Below are 20,726 nucleotides of genomic sequence, written 5' to 3' on the forward strand. Positions count from 1 at the left end.
AGAATATCGACTCCCAAAGCAGGACTTTTTCCGCTTCCTACAAGTAAGACATTATATTCTGAAGAGCACCACCTTAATTGGTAACCCTGATGTGTCTGTCATTGAAAACAATGTTTTTTTTCCCACAAAGGAAAATGTCTGTAAGTCTGTTTTATGATGCTTTAAGGTCCTTTTCTGCTGTCAACACACAGAGGGTGAAACAAGTGTGGGAGAAAGAATTGTCTGTTACTATTGACAAAGAGCTGTGGGAGGACATTTGGAGATATGCAAAGACAATATCTATATGTAATCGTACTAGAGCAATCCAATTAAGAATAATACACAGATTGCATATATCCCCAAATCGCAGACATGCTTTTAGCCCCACTTCCTCTTCTCCTCAGTGTCTTAAATGCAAAACGGATACAGGCACCCTAACACATTGTTTATGGTCATGTACCAAAATACAAAGATACTGCTCTGGTGTTCTGCAAGAAATTGAAAAGATCCTAGGGGTTGATCTAGAATTGGACCAGTTTCTTTACTGTTGGGTCCCCCTAGTAGGCATGTTACTTCTGTGGGTAAAAGGAGGCTTTACAACATCCTTACCTTCGCAGCGAGGAAAAACATCCTTTTACAGTGGATTAGTGATAAGGTTCCTTCTATTACTAATGAAGCCAGTCTGGTCTCCTTTCACAATTAGTGGCAGTGAGTCCTCTAATCTTGTGGCTAGAATTTCAGAAAGCAATTTTCTATCCACATTCAGAAGGGAAATTGGTCTGTACGAGGAACAAGACTCTGGACACCCACAGGGTTTTGATGGTGGTAGCATCGAAGGGGCCGGCTACAGTCAGGAATACAATAAAGTGTTACAGCATTTGTGTTCAGCACATTCTTTCCTTTAATCTGTTAATTATTCACTGTTGCATTTGACACTTAGTCATCTTAATGGGTATGTTTTAGTCATTGCATTCAGGGGCTATACCCGTTATCTATGTATGAGGTTCTACATTTAGATCTCTTGTTACTTCCTGTTTGAGTCACTGCTCAACTTGATTCGAAAAGCCCCACATGACAAGTGAGGGTGGATCTATGGCTCTATGTTATGTTGAAACACTTTCTCACCATACACATATTTAGTTGAAGACCAGATATTGTTACAAGGTAAAGACCATTTTAATAATTGTGTTAGTTTAGGATATACTGTAGGCTTTTGCTTGGAACTGTTACTGTATTTAAATTGGGTGTGACCTTTACTAATATTAAGGGATAGATTAGTGAAATATTTCTACCTAGTCACTGTTAAGGGATGTTTTATGAATAATGACTAAATTATGTATACATTTAAATCGGAACTATGACTAAACAGAATACTACTATGTTACTGTATGGATGTATGAATCTTATTATAATCATAATACTGAATGTAATGTGTGTAGTTTTCGTCCAGAATTAGAAGGACTGTCTGTTCCTTGTTAGAAACTAATGGAGCTATCGTCAGACTGGCTGGAATGCTGTGTTCCTTACAGGACATCCTGTCTCTCCCCAGGGAGGGGAGAGATCTTGGGGTTGTAGTAGATTGTTTAACAGGTGGCAGGCAATGTGGGAAGGCTTGTGAACTATATTGCCATTGTATCGGAGAGAAGGAGAAGCAGCATTCAAAACGCTATGACGAAATGTGATATAAACCAATGCACATTGTATTATGATCAGTACTCTCGAGAATAAACGCTATTGATTGATTTTGAGACAGGTCTCTGTCCATTTTATGCAAATATGTATCTTACAAATTCTTAGAAATGGGCATAGTGTTTTAATTGAATTGGTTGATGAACTTATAGGAATCAAATTCCTTTAACAGTCACTGTCATAAAGATCCTATACAATTACTGGAGGGGTTATGTCATAAACCCTCAGTTCCTGAATGTATGAAAATGGCAGTCGTGGTCAGGGAGAAATCCAAACCAGTCATTTTCGGCTTTTACTTTTTCAGGAAAATAAAAGCAAGGCATGTAATATATCAGAAATTGTGTAACATAATTATTGGTAATCCTCAATATTGTCATATACTTATGAGTACAGTATATATTGTTTTTATACACATTTTCTGTATAAATAGCCTCTAAAATGTAAATAGACCATCAAGGTCTTGTTTTCTTAGAAAGCTGTGTGTTATATGATATGTTAGTACTTGTTGCATTTACCACTTGTTTAAGTCCTATCATCAACTGGTTATATAGCTGTAGATTGACTGCATTGTTTCAATGGAATATTGGCATATTGGCAGTTTTTTTTTTTTTTTTTAATGTTGGAATATGTTACGCGGAGTGGAACAGGGGAACCCAAGATCAGACTCAGACAAGGAGGCTGGAGCGAGAGGGGTTGGGAAAAGGTAAGGAGGTCCGGAGGGGAATCCAAGGGAGTAGTAGAGTGGGGAATCCAGGACAGAGTCCAGACAGGGACCAGAGTCAGAGTGGGCAGAACTGGAGGAAAACATGCACAACAGGATAACAGGATCTAAATAGTAACAAACGGCTAGAACCGTAGACTGACTGAGCAGAGGTTACGATCTGGCAGCGTGGAAGTGGCAGGGGTGAGTATTTGTAGAAGTCTTGATTATGGAACAGGTTGCAGCTGGTGGGAATCTGCTCTGACTCCAGCACACCTGTCTCCACACAATTACACACAGAGAGAGGGAGAGGGAGGGAGAGAGTACTGGGGGAGTGTCAGCAGGTCAATGAGACACAGGATGAGCATTAGAGGGCGTGGCAGGAGCAGATGTAACAGAATAGTTATCATAGCACACTGGCTGACCATGGTTGACCAACTCCCTGACCAAAATGGCTGACCTTTTATAAGACCTTTCATGTCCACTCCAGGATTCTAGTCATACTAACTGATTGTGAGTAATATCCCCGACTAAAGTGAAAATGGTGGAATGGTACAGGATGCAATTTTATAAGATTTAATAATAATTTTAAGAGATTTCACACTTAGCTTCTGAAAATCTTTGAGTTTGGCGATGTGGAAAGCCAACGTCAAAATACATATTGTAAAAGACATTACACTTTAGTGGGTTAAATCAATCAAAGATTATTGGTCACGTACACAGTTTAGTGGATGTTATAGCGTGTGCAGTGAAATGCTTATGTTACTAGCTCCTCACAACGCAGTAAAATGTCAAACAAGTAAAAATAAAAAATATTGAGAAATTTCATAACTAATCAAATTAACAACCCAATCAATGTCTCAAGGCTTAAAAATCAATCTTCAACCTATCTCAAACCCTTCAAATACACTGATTGAAGTGGATCTAACAAGCGATATCAATAAGGGATCATAGATTTCACCTAAAATGGTCAGTCTATGTCATAACAAAAAGAGCAGGTGTTCCTAATGTTTTGTACACTCAGTGTGTGTCTTATAAACTCAGCAAAAAAATACATGTCAACTGTTTTTTCCAACAGCAAACTTAACATGTGTAAATATTTGTATGAACATAACAAGATTCAACAATTGATTCAACAATTGAGACATTAACTGAACAAGTTCCACACACATGTGACTAACACGGACTATAAACCAGCCCCGTCGTGGACCAGGATGTCTTGCTCCCAGACAGACGAAACAACTTCTTTGCTCGTTTTGAGGACAACACAGTGCCACTGACACGGCCCTCTACCAAAACCTGTGGGCTCTCCTTCACTGCAGCCGACGTGAGCAAAACATTTAAACGTGTCAACCCCCGCAAGGCTGCAGGCCCAGACGGCATCCCCAGCCTCAGATCATGCGCAGACCAGCTGGCTGCTGTCCCCACATGCTTCAAGAGGGCCACCATTGTTCCTGTTCCCAAGAAAGCTAAGGTAACTGGGCTAAATGATTACCGCCCCGTAGCACTCACTTCTGTCATCATGAAGTGCTTTGAGAGACTAGTCAAGGACCATATCACCTCCACCCTACCTGATACCCTAGACCCACTCCAATTTGCTTACCGCCCCAATAGGTCCACAGAAGACGCAATCGCAATCACACTGCACACTGCCCTAACCCATCTGGACAAGAGGAATACCTATGTGAGAATGCTGTTCATCGACTACAGCTCATCATTTAACACCATAGTACCCTCCAAACTCGTCATCAAGCTAGAGACCCTGGGTCTCGACCCCGCCCTGTGCAACTGGGTCCTGGACTTCCTGACGGGCCGCCCCCAGGTGGTGAGTGTAGGTAACAACATCTCCACCCCGCTGATCCTCAACAATGGGTCCCCACAAGGGCGCGTTCTCAGCCCTATCCTGCACTCCCTGTTCACCCACGACTGCATGGCCATGGACGCCTCCTACTCAATCATCAAGTTTGCAGACGACACTAGAGTGGTAGACTTGATTACCAACAACGACTAGACGGCCTATAGGGAGGAGGTGAGGGCCCTCGGAGTGTGGTGTCAGGAAAATAACGTCACATTCAATGTCAACAAAACAAAGGAGTTGATTGTGGACTTTAGGAAACAGCAGAGGGAGCACCCCATTATCCACATTGACGGGACAGTAGTGAAGGTAGAAAGTTTTTAAGTTCCTCGACGTACACATCATGGACAAACTGAAATGGTCCACCCACACAGACAGCGTGGTGAAGAAGGTGCAGCAGCGCCTTTTCAACCTCAGGAGGCTGAAGAAATTTGGCTTGTCACCAAAAACACTCACAAACTTTTACAGATGCACAATCGAGAGCATCCCGTCGGGCTGTATCACCGCCTGGTACGGCAACTGCTCTACCCACAACCGTAATGCTCTCCAGAGGGTAGTGAGGTCTGCACAACGCATCACCGGAGGCAAACTACATGCCCTCCAGGACACCTACACCACCCAATGTCACAGGAAGGCCAAAAAACAACCACCCGCGCCACTCCCTGTTCACCCCGCTATCATCCAGAAGGCAAGATCAGTACAGGTGCATCAATGCAGGGACTGAGAGACTGAAAAACAGCTTATATCTCAAGGCCATGAGACTGTTAAACATCCATCAATAACATTGAGTGGCTGCTGCCAACATACTGACTCAACTCCAGCCACTTTAATAATGGAGAAATTGATGTAATACATGTATCACTAGCCACTGTAAACAATGCCATTTCATATAATGTTTACATACCCTACATTACTCATCTCATATGTATATACTGTACTCTATACCATACCATCCACTGCATCTTGCCTATGCCGTTCAGCCATCACTCATTCATATATTTATATATGTAAATATTCTTATTCATTCCTTTACACTTGTGTGTATAAGGTAAATGTTGTGGAATTGTTAGGTTAGATTACTCGTTGGATATTACTGCATTGTCGAAACTAGAAGCACAAGCATTTCGCTACACTCGCATTAACTTCTGCTAACCATGTGTATGTGACAAATAACATTTTATTTTATTTTATTTGAACAGAAATTCAATAATGTGTCCCTGAACAAAGGGGGGATGGTCAAAATCAAAAGTAACAGTCAGTATCTGGTGTGGCCACCAGCTGCATTAAGTTCTACAGTGCATCTCCTCCTCATGGACTGCATCAGATTCGCAAGTTCTTGCTGTGAGATGTTACCCAACTCTTCCACCAAGGCACCTGCAAGTTCCCGGACATTTCTGGCAGGAATGGCCCTAGCCCTCACCCTTCGATCCAACAGGTCCCAGATGTGCTCAATGGGATTGAGATCCGGGCTCTTCGCTGGCCATGGCAGAACACTGACATTCCTGTCTTGCAGGAAATCACACACAGAACTAGCAGCATGGCTGGTGGCATTGTCATGCTGGAGGGTCATGTCAGGATGAGCCTGCAGGATGGGTACCACATGAGGGAGGAGGATGTCTTCCCTGTAACGCACAGCGTTGAGATTGCCTGCAATGACAACAAGCTCAGTCCGATGATGCTGTGACACACCGCACCAGACCATGATGGACCCTCCACCTCCAAATCGATCCCGCTCCAGAGTACAGGCCTCGGTGTAACGCTCATTCCTTCGACGATAAACGCAAATCCTACCATCACTCCTGGTGAAACAAAACCACGACTCGTCAGTGAAGAGCACATTTTGCCAGTCCTGTCTGGTCCAGCGACGGTGGGTTTGTGCCCATAGGCGACTTTGTTGCCGGTGATGTCTGGTGAGGACCTGCCTTACAAGCCCTCAGCCTATAGTGGACAATCTGAGCACTGATGGAGGGATTGTGTGTTCCTGGTGTAACTCGGGCAGTTGTTGTTGCCATCCTGTACCTGTCCCGCAGGTGTGATGTTCGGATGTACCAATCCTGTGCAGGCGTTGTTACACGAGGTCTGCCACTGCGAGGATGATCAGCTGTCCGTCCTGTCTCCCTGTAGCGCTGTCTTAGGTGTGTCAGTATGGACATGGCAATCTATTGCCCTTGCCTCATCTGCAGTCCTCATGCCTCCTTGCAGCATGCCTAAGGTAGGTTCACTCAGATGAGCAGGGACCCTGGGCATCTTTCTTTTGGTGTTTTTCATGAGTCAGTCGAAAGGCCTCTTTAGTGTCCTAAGTTTTCATAATTGTGACCTTAATTGCCTACTGTCTGTAAGCTGTTGGTGTCTTAACGACCTGTCTACAGGTGCATTTTGAGCTGCAAATACGGTCGCCCCAGTGTGAGTTTTTTTATGCACGTGATGTTAGAACGTTCTCTCCATTCCACAATGTATACAATGCATTCTGGATTTCACGTGATCGTCTGTCGGACCAAAGATGCTATAACAAAATGAGGTGACTCAGCATTCACTCATTTTGAGAACTTCATGAAGTGAATGGTGGGATGTGAACGATGATAGACGACACACCCCTTCAACATGCATGCTATAAACAGACCAAACTCATATTGTCTTTTATTATCTTTTGGGAAAAAATCTTGGCTGCGGGCTGAAACTAATTGTCTGATTACTTTTGATTTCTAGAAAGTATTTAACTCAATGGTGAGCTCACCTGTGATGTGATTCATTAGACATAGCAATTGCTATTAGCTAATTCATATTGTAGTTTCTGTCAGCCGAGAGTTAGAAAATATGACTGCTTGTGTTGAGTCAATCTTCCGCTAGGACAAATGTAGCCTACATTTTTCCGGTTAAGATGATTGTTTATGCTATAGATACTTCTGTGAATATCTTAACATAACATCCCAAAATAAACTGCTCACATTCTGGACATAACTTTGTAAGGACTGTGTTTATGTAAAAAGTTTCTGAAAAAAGTGTGGCCAGCTCAAATGCTGATCGTTACGTCATTCGAAACTGGCCGTTCTAAATGAGCGTTCTAATCACATGGGTGGGATGGTATGTGTGAAAGGGTTAATTGTTTATGGTTCATTGAACAAGCAGTTTAAACCCTTTATAATGACGATCTGTGACGTTATTTGGATTTTTACAATTTATCTTTGAAAGACAGGGTGCGGAAAAAGGGATGTTTCTTTTTTTGCTGAGTTTACATATAAAGAGGATAAAACAACATGTAAACACTATTAATTAAAGTGACCATTGTTCAATGACTATATGTACATAGGGCAGCAGTACTGGGTGGTAGACGGCTCGTGACCGTGTCTAAGGTTCAGGGCAGGGTGCTGAGCAGAGGTCAGTTAACCCTCAAGGAATTAACTCGCCTCACCATCAGTCTGAGATGAAAAATGGGAACTCCTGATGGCAAAAATAAAGACATCATTTTACATGTGAGATGGGAATTAGATGTGAAATTTACACATTATTTCCCTTATTCTCTGAAGGAGGGTGGATATCTGACAAGAATGAGCAAGAATTGGCAAACTATGCAAGTAATTGATTTGGATTTTAGTCATTACAAGTACCATATCCAATGTTAACTTACTAGTGATAATAAAGTGTTCCTTATACCTTCAGGTCCAGCACTGAGAGGAGGTGATGGGGATTGAGAAATTACCGTTGCGTTTTCTTATTCATTGCATTTGGCTTGGAGGTAGGCTACAAATATACATTCTGTATACAGTAATAAATATTGTATTTATTTATTTACTCATTTGCTGACAAGAAACTACAAACAATATGATTACAGCAGTGGCGGTCGGTGCCGTTTATGAACATGGCCTTATTTCTATTACAGCATATTGGATGACTGTCATTCATATTCCATTCACCCAGCTCAATGTAATATCACTACACCTCTACATCACCAGTGAGACGAGCCCTCCCTCTCTCTCAGACTTTCCCTGTACCCATCATGAGGTTGCTACAACCTATCTGATGAAAGAACATTTACAATGTAGGTGCACAGGTCGACAGAATTTTGAGTAATCAAGGTGACAGACAGTGACATAGTCAGTACCACCTACCACACTCTTGCTTGGATATAGCTAATCTGGACTATAATCATTAGTCCAACAGTTGAAAACGAGTTTCTATTTGACCAATTCAGGTATGTTTATCCCCGTCAACAGAACTGGCGCAATGAATACACACCTGATCACACGCAAACACAGTTCACGTTCATAGCAGCAACATACAAAAAGCTGGTTGTATGTATAATTCCGTCTCACATCCATCTACGTGCGCTCCTTCTCTCACATTTTCCCTTCGCTTGTGGACTTCATTGCACAACACATCAGATACAGTCTGGAGTAGAGTGTACAGTTAGCAGCAAGCAGTTTATCAGTTACACAGGCGGGCCTTGGTGGCAATAAATTAATAAAACCAAAAGCTTACATTGACTGGCCATAGCCAGCTAGCTAACATAGCATCCCATTCTGTTTGAGACGGTTGTTTGAGTAGGAATAAACTAGCTAGCTGCATTCCATTCTTACACTCAAATTCCTTGACATGTGTCCAACACCTCTGACTAACATTTTTCCATCTGCTATTTGAGTGTGGGGAGTTGATACCACGTCATGGACTGCTGAGGTGCCCGGCTCAGTCTCCGGCCTGGAGGGCTCATGCATCGTGATTCCCTGCTCATTCAACTACCCAGAACCAAAGATAAAGCCCTCTGAATTCACTGGCATCTGGTTCAAAGACACTTCTGAGGTTATCTACCACCCAGACAGCTCCAACGTCATCACAGACTACAGGGGTCGTACAGAGCTGGTAGGAAACCTCAGACAGAAGAACTGCTCTCTCAGAATCGACCCCCTCCATAGCAGTGACAAAGGACCCTTTACTTTCAGGATTGAGATCAAAGACTATAACAAGGCTTCATACAAAGATGACAGAGTCTCCATTGCAGTGAGGGGTAAGTTCTCCAGGGAAAATAGACAATTACAGTATCCTATTTACCCTAAAGTTAACATATTAGCTATAGCTTCTTGTTGATTATAATTGTAATGGTACAAAAAAGGACAGACCCAAGAATAAGTGCTATAACTGTTGTCATCTCTTTGTTGATTTCAGACTCTCCAGACCCCCTCTCTCTGTCAGTGATGGAGGTGGTGAAGGTGGGGGAGGAGGTATCTGCCTCCTGCTCTGTGTCTCACTCCTGCCCATCTGATCCCCCTCTCATCACCTGGAGCCACTCTGGAACACCCAGCATCCAATCACAGCAGCAGACCAAGGGCCAGTGGGAAGAGACATCAACCCTGACCTTTAGATCCAGCAACGCTGATAACAACCAGCCTCTAGTCTGCACAGCAGCACACAGGGGAGGGAAGACAGTGAAAAGCTCCAAGACGCTAACTGTCAAATGTAAGTGGCCCAAATCTGTGTATTAACAACACTGTTTGGAAGATTTTCACTTTCACAATATTTCTGTGAATATGAGAAATGAAACTTATTTGAAAAGGGAACTAAAACTTTGTCTGTACTTCCCTTTGGAAATTAAAATATATTGAAATCACGTGGTTGATCCACTGAATCTGTCCTAAGATGTTCATTACATAGTAATATCATTCTTACTAATGATGTTATTCATAGATGCCCCAGTGGATGTGAAGGTTAAGGGAGTGTCCAGTGTGAAGGAGGTGGACTCTGTAGAGCTGAGATGCTCCAGTGACAGTAACCCTGCTGCCCACAGCTACCGTTGGCACAACAGCAGAGGACCTCTGCCCACCACTGGACCCACACTCACACTGGAGAATGTGACCAGACTCACTGAAGCCCTCTACTGCACTGCCATCAACACAGAGGGACAAGGCCAATCCAGCCCACTGAAGCTCAACGTAGAGTGTAAGTAGATCCAGAGTTAGTTGATTCATCCACATGTTGTCACTAAGGGGCATGTCATGTCTGTGTATATAATATTAAGATAATACTCTTCCGGAAGTAGCACTACATGTTCAGTTAAAACCAAACTGTTCATCATTCTCATCCCAGACCCCCCAGAGATCAAAGTGGACTCTGCCTGCACTTCAGACATCTCTATGGTAACATGTCTGTGCATTGTGGATTCAGAGCCCCCCAGCACTGTGGAGTGGTCTCTTCCAGCAGGACACCTGCCCAGTACCAGGGTGGAGATGCATGGGTCAGTTACCATGGTTAGCCTACAGAGGGCACTAGGCTTCTCAGAGACCGTCCACTGCCATGCCAGCAACACACAGGGCAATGCCACCTTGTCCTTCACTGTGTCCACAAATGGTAAGGGAAACAGTTGGGGAAGTGTATCATTAATTAATTAATTAAACAAATAATTATTTAGATCATAAGGAATAGTATAGGTACATTTAATACATCATATTTATTTGTTTTTGGACAGATAAGATGTTCATGCTGTACGTTTCAATTGGTATTGCTGCATTAGTGGTGGTGGTAATACTAGTTCCCATGTCAGCTTGCCTATTGACTAAGAAGGGGTAAGTTACTGTTTTATTTATTTTTGGAAGGAGTTAAGTAGATTTTTTTTGATAGCTGTTTTGTTCTGTTTTGATAACTTGGCATTTTTTTCTCATCAGTGGGAGGAGTCATAGTGACCTGCCAGTAGCCAGTATACAGGACATGGATGCAGCCAAGTGTGCTTCCTCAGATCCCTCAACATCAAGGTATTTTTCTACAGGCTGTTCAGTCTGTGATCATAATGTATACATCCTGATGAGTTGCTAAAGTCCATTAGCCTAAATTAAATCTTGTCGTGTCTTATCAAATTTAGAGAATGCATCTGAGAGTTGTCCTAACTCTATCCACAGGAAAGAGCAGAAAGACACCAGCAGTGAAATCCTCACAAACTACTACACCAACGATCAGCTATATGGCAACATGGAGGTACTGTATGAACTGTAGTGAATTACACCATGGCATTCAGGGGGTCTCTATTGAGTGCACTCTCTTGCCCGTACATCATTTATTTAAATTAAAAATAAAGACTTAATTTAAACAGTAAAGGTATATTATCTTTCACTGTGGCATGAACACAACCAGTCATTATATTTTCATCTGATTTTCAAACAAATCACTTCAAAAAGCAAGCGACCTCTGCATGTTGGTCTACTCCAAAATAATTATAGCATTCAAACTGTAGTCTCTAATTTCCAGTTTGATAAATGGAAATATACATCTCTTTCAAAACACCAAAACGTTATGCCAATGACATTCAGCGATTGCCATTGATAAGGCCTCATTGAAAAAACGGGATGGTCACCCTAACCTCAGTTGCGGACAGTGCCGTTTTTAGATGAGTGAGGACGATTGTTTTATTTTTTTATGAGCATGGTCTTATTTCTATTACAGCGTATTGGATGACTGTCATTCATATTCCATTCACCCATCTCAATGTAACATCGATAGGTTTAGGCTACTACATGATATACAAATTTCCCTATTCCCATCATGAGATTGCTAAAACCTAGCCTATGAACGAAAGTTTACAGCGTAGCTGCACAGGTCGAGAGAAAAATGTGAGTAATCAAGTTGACAGACATTGACACATGCAATACCGCCTTGCACACTTGCTTGTATCTAGCTGATCTGGGGTATAATCATTAGTCCAACAGTTGCAAATTAGTGTTTCTATTGGACAAATTCAGGTATGTTTATTCCTGTTTCATTCCATTTGCTTCCATTTAGGAAATGTTTTACAACATTATGGACAGAATGAATACACCCCTGATCACAGGTGTATTCACAGTTCACTTTCATGGCAGCCAAATACAAACAGCATGATCATTTTCTCATTATATAATTCCTTATTGCATCTAAGCACTCTCCTCCTCTCACCCTTTACATTCGCTTGTGGACTTCAATGCACAATACAACAGCTGTGTGTGACCAGGTGAAAAAACCTTTCCAAGCGAAACCTTGATACCATAACCGCTACACACAGCCAACATCATTGTCATCATATTAGTATACTAGTATTAGTATATATTAGTATATATATTAATATACTTATTTTCCACCATAATTTGCAAATAAATTAATTAAAAATCCTACAATGTGATATTCTGGATTTCTTTTTCTCATTTTGTCTGTCATAGTTGAAGTGTACCTATGATGAAAATTACAGGCCTCTCTCATATTTTTAAGTGGGAGAACTTGCACAATTGGTGGCTGACTAAATACTTTTTTGCCCCACTGTATCCTACGCACCTACTTCTACACAAACAGAAGATATCCTATGCACATACTGTCTCACTACCCAGCCGACAGTCATCAGGGAGACCTTGACCTTGAGACGTAAACCCCGTTTTCTCCCAAATCTCTAGTCAGGTCGGCACCGAATTTTGCTCAAACAGTCTGTGTTTAAAATACCACAAAGACCCTAATTCTGACTAGAACTACACATTTATTGATTCTAATTTTATACATTCTAATCAATTCCATACAATTTTATGGTTTCAGGGTGGAATATTCTAATCATTCAATTAACAGATAAATCCCATTAACCGAAACAAAACAATATTGATATAAAGTTAAATAAATGGTATACTGCTTCTTGCCACGGATGGCACACAGAACACCAGTACCAACACACATCTATACACAAATCAAAATTTATGAAGATAAAGCCCCTTATTATTTAAAAATCTGATTTGGAAAACTATTTAGAGTCATTAAAACATATATAAAACAAAACATTATTTTTTATTTAAATTAATATAATGTGGATTTGTATTATTATTTCTTTCTGGAATCCCTCTGGCTGTTCTGTTTATGTTTTGCATGTTACAGTTTTAAAAATTAAAAAATATATAAAAACATATATACAAATATACAGTGGGGAGAACAAGTATTTGATACACTGCCAATTTTGAAGGTTTTCCTACTTACAAAGCATGTAGAGGTCTATAATTTTTTATCATAGGTACACTTCAACCGTGAGAGACGGAATCTAAAACAAAAATCCAGAAAATAAGATTGTATGATTTTTAAGTAATTAATTTGCATTTTATTGCATGACATAAGTATTTGATACATCAGAAAAGCAGAACTTAATATTTGGTACAGAAACCTTTGTTTACAATTACAGAGAGCATACGTTTCCTGTAGTTTTTGACCAGGTTTGCACACACTGCAGCAGGGATTTTGGCCCACTCCTCCATACAGACCTTCTCCAGATCCTTCAGGTTTCGGGGCTGTCGCTGGGCAATACGGACTTTCAGCTCCCTCCAAAGATTTTCTATTGGGTTCAGGTCTGGAGACTGGCTAGGCCATGCCAGGACATTGAGATGCTTCTTACGGAGCCACTACTTAGTTGCTCTGGCTGTGCGTTTCGGGTCATTGTCATGCTGGAAGACCCAGCCACGACCCATCTTCAATGCTCTTACTGAGGGAAGGAGGTTGTTGGCTAAGATCTTGCAATACATGGCCCATCCATCCTCCCCTCAATATGGTGCAGTCGTCCTGTCCCCTTTGCAGAAAAGCATCCCCAAAGAATGATGTTTCAACCTCCATGCTTCACGGTTGGGATGGTGTTCTTGGGGTTGTACTCATCCTTCTTCTTCCTCCAAACAGGGCAAGTGGAGTTTAGACCAAAAAGCTCTATTTTCGTCTCATCGGACCACATGACTTTCTCCCATTCCTCCTCTGGATCATCCAGATGGTCATTGGCAAACTTCAGACAGGCCTGGACATGCGCTGGCTTGAGCAGGGGGACCATGCGTGCGCTGCAGGATTTTAATCCATGACGGTGTAGTGTGTTACTAATGGTTTTCTTTGAGACTGTGGGCCCAGCTCTCTTCACGTCATTGACCAGGTCCTGCCGTGTAGTTCTGGGCTGATCCCTCACCTTCCTCATGATCATTGATGCCCCACTAGGTGAGATCTTGCATGGAGCCCCAGACCGAGGGTGATTTACCGTCATCTAGAACTTCTTCCATTTTCTAATAATTGCGCCAACAGTTGTTGCCTTCTGACCAAGCTGCTTGCCTATTGTCCTGTAGCCCCTCCCAGCCTTGTGCAGGTCTACAATTCTATCCCTGATGTCCTTACACAGCTCTCTGGTCTTGGCTATTGTGGAGTGGATGGAGTCTATTTGATTGAGTGTGTGGACAGGTGTCTTTTATACAGGTAACGAGTTCAAACAGGTGCAGTTAATACAGGTAATGAGTGGAGAACAGGGGGGCTTCTTAAAGAAAAACGAACAGGTCTGTGAGAGCCGGATTCTTACAGGTTGCTTGGATGATCAAATACTTATGTCATGCAATAAAATGTGAATTAATTACTTAAAAATCATACAATGTGATTTTCTGGATTTTTGTTTTAGATTCCGTCTCTCACAGTTGAAGTGTACCTATGATTTAAAAAAATTACAGACCTCTACATGCTTTTTTAGTAGGGAAACCTGCAAAATCATCTGTGTATCAAATACTTGTTCTCCCCACTGTATAAACCAGCGGGCACCTGAAAAACAAAGCAATGAGTACTCTAAACAGCTGACTGACAAAAGCAAACTATGATAAATCAACGGATAAATCTAATGCATTGGAATAAAGGCTATTTTTATCAAGGACACATGGCAAACAAATTGTGAAAATTAGGAAATACACAGGAAAATCTATGCGCAAAGGAGCTCAGTTTAGGCCAAAATTCAGCACTAGTGGGTGGACAGTGATGCCGCATAGTAATAAATGGTTTAAACCATGACAGAGAGGTGGGGGGGTTCGTTTCATTTGGAAGCTTTTATTTCCATATTTACCACCGTTAAAACATACTTTTCACTACATTTCAAACAAATAGGAGAATGGTTAAATTAGCATTTATTAGAGACCCCCTCAAAGTTGGACTTTTGTTGCATTTATGGGAGCTAATGTCTCATTCAGGGGAGCTGAGCCTCCCCTGGCTCCCCCGTAATTCACACCTTGACTGTAGGCCTACTGCATATGTTTACAGCTACTGTAGAGATCTGAGAAGAACTTTGCACTAAATACGAAGGATTAAGATAACAATAGAGGTGTTGTTGTTGTTGATGATGATATCTTTGATCTGGTTTCCTGTAGGCTGAAGAAGATGGTGACCCATACGAATGTGTTGGTGGAGACGATGCAATCTATGGTAACATTTGAACACAACAGGAAGCATGTGGGAGTCAGCTGGCTCAGAGGCCATTGTACTTCGTCTGTCAAAAGCTCCAGTAAAATATTTACATTTTAACACAATGTAGCACAGCAGCCGACTGCTTATTTGTTAGCTTTATTGTTATTATGGATAAAGAATATAGTACATTCTTATTTGTGTTGTGGCTTGTGTTATGGCTTTCACAAGGTTTTTGTTTGTATTTATGGCTTGGGTGAATCAAAATGAACCTGATATGAATGGCTATACAGTTGTAATAGTTGAGAAGCGTATATACCGTATATTATTGTTTTTGTGTTGCTCCTTTCAACTGTAATCCACTTTATGTGTAACTGACACTCAGGTCAGCTCGGTGCTTCTGTGGTCCCCTTGAATGTACAGACAGATAGAGTATAGTGTCATTTGTCAAAACAGGCCATATTGAGATATACTGTATGTACTTGAGATGGAGAATACAACGATTGTAAAGTACCTTGAACATTTTCTCCAGATCAGATTGAATATGAACGTGGTTAAGAAGGAGTGTTTTGAACACTGATGTTAACCTGTCTGGTTATAACCTTTTTTGGCAAGACAGATCTTTCAAAAAGTGGTGGAGTTGCAATCTTTACCAAGGAACAACTTCAGTGCTTGGTTGTCTCCACCTGGTATGTCCCCAAACAATTTGATTTGCTGGTTTTATGCATTCATTTTTTAAATGACTCTTTGTTGACTATTGCTGGGTGTTATCGGCCACCTTCAGCACCGGCCTGTACCCTAAATGCCCTAAGTGCTCTCCTGGCCCCTTACACTAAGTATGAATTTGTCCTGCTAGGGGACTTAAACTGGGACATGCTTAAACCACCTGACCAAGTCCTAAAGCAATGGGACTCCCTAAATCTTTCTCAGATTATTACTAATCCCACAAGATATGACTCCAAAACCCCAGAAAAGGCTACTCTCCTAGATGTTATCCTTACAAATTATCCTGAAAGGTATCAGTCTGGTGTTTTCTGGAATGACCTTAGTGATCACTGTTTTACAGCCTGTGTTCGTAATGGCTGCTCAGTGAAACGACCTGTCCTGATTTGTCATAGACACTTGCTAAAATGTTTTAATGAGCAAGCCTTCCTTCATGACCTGGCCTCTGTAAATTCGTATTGAATCAGCTTTGACGCTTTTTCCCTCTTTTTTAAATATTTTCAGTGGTATTGTTAATAAATACTTGCCCATAAAGAAAATAAGAACTAAAAGCCGTTTCCCTGGTTTGACCGTGATCTGGCAGAGTTGTCTCCAGCTCAAGAATTCCATTTGGCAAATCGCTCGGCACATGCATACTCAGGCTGACTGGCTCTCGTTCAGGCAAATTAGAAATAAGTGTACTGAGGCTACCCGGAAGGCCAAAGTTAGCTACAAAGTTTCTCCCTGCAGGCGGTTACTGAGTTAGAGGTTCTAAAGGAGCTCCTTAAACTTGACTCCCCAAAAAACTGTTGGTCAGATGGCTTAGACATTTTCTTCTTTAAGGTTGCTGCCCCTGTCATCGCCAAGCCTGTCTCTGACCTTTTAACCTGTCTCTCCTCTATGGGGAGGTTCCCACTGCTTCAAAGGCAGCCACGGTGGTTCCTTTATTTAAAAGGGGAGATCAAGCTGATCCTAACTGTTATAGGCCCAATTCTATTTTGCCCCGTTTATCAAAAGTGTTGTAAAACTTGTCAATTATCAACTGACTGGCTTTCTTGATGTTGTGGCAAAGAAGGGGGTCAAGTGATAAATGGCAGATATGTGAGAGCAGAACTAATAAACGGGCTCTGCCCTCTCACTAAAATGGCCACCCGGATCAGAACTACAGATCACAAAAAGAACGACTGCCAAAACTACAATTCCCAGAAGCAAGGGGGACGCTCAGAAGGTTGGGCCGACCCACAGATAAGGGGTGAAGACAAACCACAACGAGAGAAAGGAGGAGCTGGAAGGATCTGTGAACCATAGAGAAAGAGACAATATATATCGGTTGGATTTACCGTGTATGAGCTGGACTGTTTGGACTTACCTGTGGGCGTTTGGACCTGGACCTATCGAGAACCCGATTCGTGGACCGAACCCTGCTATCCTTGACCTCGTCTGTGGCCTGTGTGGACCAGGACGGAGAAACAAACACACAGCTACTGTCCTGTTCGAAAGAACTCTCATTCTGGGGTAATTTTGGTGATGGTTTACCGCTTAATTTGTGACAAATTCTCCTAATCTTGAAGAGGTTTGTCACAATGTCTATAGTATTCTCTTGGGTCTGCAATCTGGATTCCACTCAGGTTATGGATATATCACTGCAACCGTAAAGGTCCTAAATGATGTCACCATTGTCCTTGATTCTAAGCAATGTTGTGCTGCAATTTTTATTGACCTGGCCAAAGCCTGTGATACGGTAGACCATTCCATTGGTGTTTCTGAGGGGTCTTTGGCCTGATTTGCAAACTACCTCTTTCAAAGAGTGCAGTGTATAAAGTCAGAACATCTGCTGTCTCTGCCACTGCCTGTCACCAAGGAAGTACCCCATGGCTCGATCCTAGGCCCTACACTCTTCTCAATTTACATCAACGACATAGCTCAAGCAGCAGGAGGCTCTGTCATCCATTTATATGCAGATTATGCAGTCTTATACTCAGCTTTCCCCTCCCCGGATTTTGTGTTGAACACTCTACAACAAAGATTTCTTAGTATCCAACAAGCTTTGTCTGCCCTTAACCTGGTTCTGAACACCTCCAAAACAAAGATCATGTGGTTTGGTAAGAAGAATGCCCCTCTCCCCACCGGTGAGATCACTACCTCTGAGGGTTTAGAGTTTGAGGTAGTCACATCACACAAGTACTTGGTAGTATGGCTAGACGGTACACTGTCCTTCTCTCAGCACATATCAAAGCTGCAGGCTAAGGTTAAATCTAGACTTGGTTTCCTCTATCGTAATCGCGCGTCTTTCCCCCCCAGCTGCCAAACTAACCCCGATTCAGATGGCCATCCTACCCATGCTAGATTAAGGAGACATAATTTATAGATTGGCAGGTAAGGGTGCTCTCAAGGGATTAGATGTTCTTTACTATTCGGCCATCCGATTTGCCACCAATGCTCCTTATAGGACACATCACTGCACTCTATACTACTCTGTAACCTGGTGATCTCTGTATACCCGTTGCAAGACCCACTGGTTGATACTTATTTATAAAACCCTCTAAGGTAGGAGTGAGGCTTATCTGAGATACCTACTGCAGCCCGCATCCTCCACATACAACACCCGTTGGTCGCTCCTCTTTTCAGTTCGCTGCAGCTAGCGACTGGAACGAGCTGCAATAAACACTCAAACTCTTCATTCAAAGACTTAATCATGGACACACTTACTGACAGTTGTGGCTGCTTCATGTGATGTATTGTCGTCTCTACCTTCTTGCCCTTTGTGCTGTTGTCTGTGTGTTTTTTTGTGGTACTGAGTGTGTGTTTGTTCAGCACTTTTGTACAGCGACAGAATTCAGAACATGGGCCATTCTTACAGTGTTCTCCCTGTACAATAAGTCAGAACCATAGGATAAATAAAGGGGCCATATTAGCAGACAATGAAAACTCTTACAATATTAGATGACATTTCTCTAAAACAAGTTATAGGCTACATGTGCACCACCAAGTCAGAGCAGTAGGCAAAATTAAGAGGGGTAAATACAGTGGCTTGCGAAAGTATTCACCCCCTTGGCATTTTCCTATTTTGTTGCCTTACACCCTGGAATTAAAATAGATTTTGGGGGGGTTATATCGTTTGATTTACACAACATGCCTACCACTTTGAAGATATTTTTACTGTGAAACAACCAAGAAATAAGAAAAAAAATGAAAACTTGAGCAAGCATAACTAGTCTGAAACACCTGCATTTTGGGGCTGCCTTACTAAAGAAAGCAAAAAAGAGACCATGTTTGTATGGAGGCTTTATTAACTCAATGACTTTTTATTGATTAAAAAAAACTTAGTTTGAAACTGATATGTGACAACTATTAATGCCAAAAAACATGCACAACAGGCAACCCACTCCACCCAAAATATGAGTATGATGCAATGTCAGTACTTATTGCATTTACATCGTATGTAAGTCCTATCATCAACTGATTTCAGCCAGTGTATGGCTGTGGATTGACTGCATTGTTTGAATTGAATTTTGGCATATTGGCAGTTAATTAAAAACTTAAAATGGCTGGCTAGCTAGCTTATAAACATACTGTGCAGATATTCGTGAAAGTTATTGTTTTACACAATATCTTACCATAGCACACTGTCAGACCATGGTTGACCAACTCCCTGACCAAAATGGCTGACCTTTTAATAGACCTTTCATGTCCATTCTAGTATTCTATTCCCAACTCCGTGGTCACAGCACAGATCAAGATATAGACTGTGAAAGACTTGATCACAAGTACATTGTTTGAAAGAAATTGTGAATTACAATGCATGTGATAAATAATTTGATTTAATTATGTGTTTTTTGTGGTACTGAGTGTGTGTAATTATTGTTATTTTAATTGTTTAAAAAAAAATAATTCTAAGGGGTGGTTCATCTTTAATATTGCGGATAGATTGTTGCTTCCATCAATGTAATTGTCTGCATAATTTCCAATCCCCCATATTTGTTTTTACTACACTGCTCAAAAAAATAAAGGGAACACTTAAACAACACTATGTAACTCCAAGTCAATCACACTTCTGTGAAATCAAACTGTCCACTTAGGAAGCAACATTGATTGATAATACATTTCACATGCTGTTGTGCAAATGGAATAGACAACAGGTGGAAATTATAGGCAATTAGCAAGACACCCCCAATAAAGGAGTGGTTCTGCAGGTGATAACCACAGACCACTTCTCAGTTCCTATGCTTCCTGGCTGATGTTTTGGTCACTTTTGAATGCTGGCGGTGCTTTCACTCTAGTGGTAGCATGAGACGGAGTCTACAACCCACACAAGTGGCTCAGGTAGTGCAGCTCATCCAGGATGGGACATCAATGCGAGCTGTGGCAAGAAGGTTTGCTGTGTCTGTCAGCGTAGTGTCCAGAGCATGGAGACGCTACCAGGAGACAAGCCAGTACATCAGGAGACGTGGAGGAGGCCGTAGGAGGGCAACAACCCAGCAGCAGGACCGCTACCTCAGCCTTTGTGCAAGGAGGAGCAGGGGGAGCACTGCCAGAGCCCTGCAAAATGACCTCCAGCAGGCCACAAATGTGCATGTGTCTGCTCAAACGGTCAGAAACAGACTCCATGAGGGTGGTATGAGGGCCCGACATCCACAG

The 20,726-nt window shown here is 41.8% G+C and overlaps 1 protein-coding gene across 2 annotated transcripts; it reads left to right on the top strand.

Moving 5' to 3' along the window:
- The first annotated feature begins 531 nt into the window (after positions 1–531).
- LOC123998013 (sialoadhesin-like) lies at positions 532–18,396 on the top strand. 2 transcript variants are annotated; one of them, XM_046302826.1, is made up of 11 exons: positions 532–1,143; positions 7,748–7,795; positions 7,881–7,956; positions 8,860–9,222; positions 9,381–9,671; positions 9,900–10,151; positions 10,299–10,559; positions 10,678–10,774; positions 10,874–10,960; positions 11,105–11,180; positions 15,353–18,396. In XM_046302826.1, the coding sequence occupies exons 3-11, from the start codon at positions 7,902–7,904 to the stop codon at positions 15,416–15,418; spliced, it is 1,548 nt and encodes a 515-aa protein (XP_046158782.1). In that variant the 5' UTR covers positions 532–1,143; positions 7,748–7,795; positions 7,881–7,901; the 3' UTR covers positions 15,419–18,396. The 2 variants fall into 2 exon arrangements, with proteins under 2 accessions (XP_046158782.1, XP_046158784.1); XM_046302828.1 differs by lacking the exon at positions 7,748–7,795.
- The last annotated feature ends 2,330 nt before the right edge of the window (positions 18,397–20,726 follow it).

Source organism: Oncorhynchus gorbuscha, linkage group LG15 (assembly GCF_021184085.1).
Source record: "Oncorhynchus gorbuscha isolate QuinsamMale2020 ecotype Even-year linkage group LG15, OgorEven_v1.0, whole genome shotgun sequence".
NCBI classification, from domain to species: Eukaryota; Metazoa; Chordata; class Actinopteri; order Salmoniformes; family Salmonidae; genus Oncorhynchus; species Oncorhynchus gorbuscha.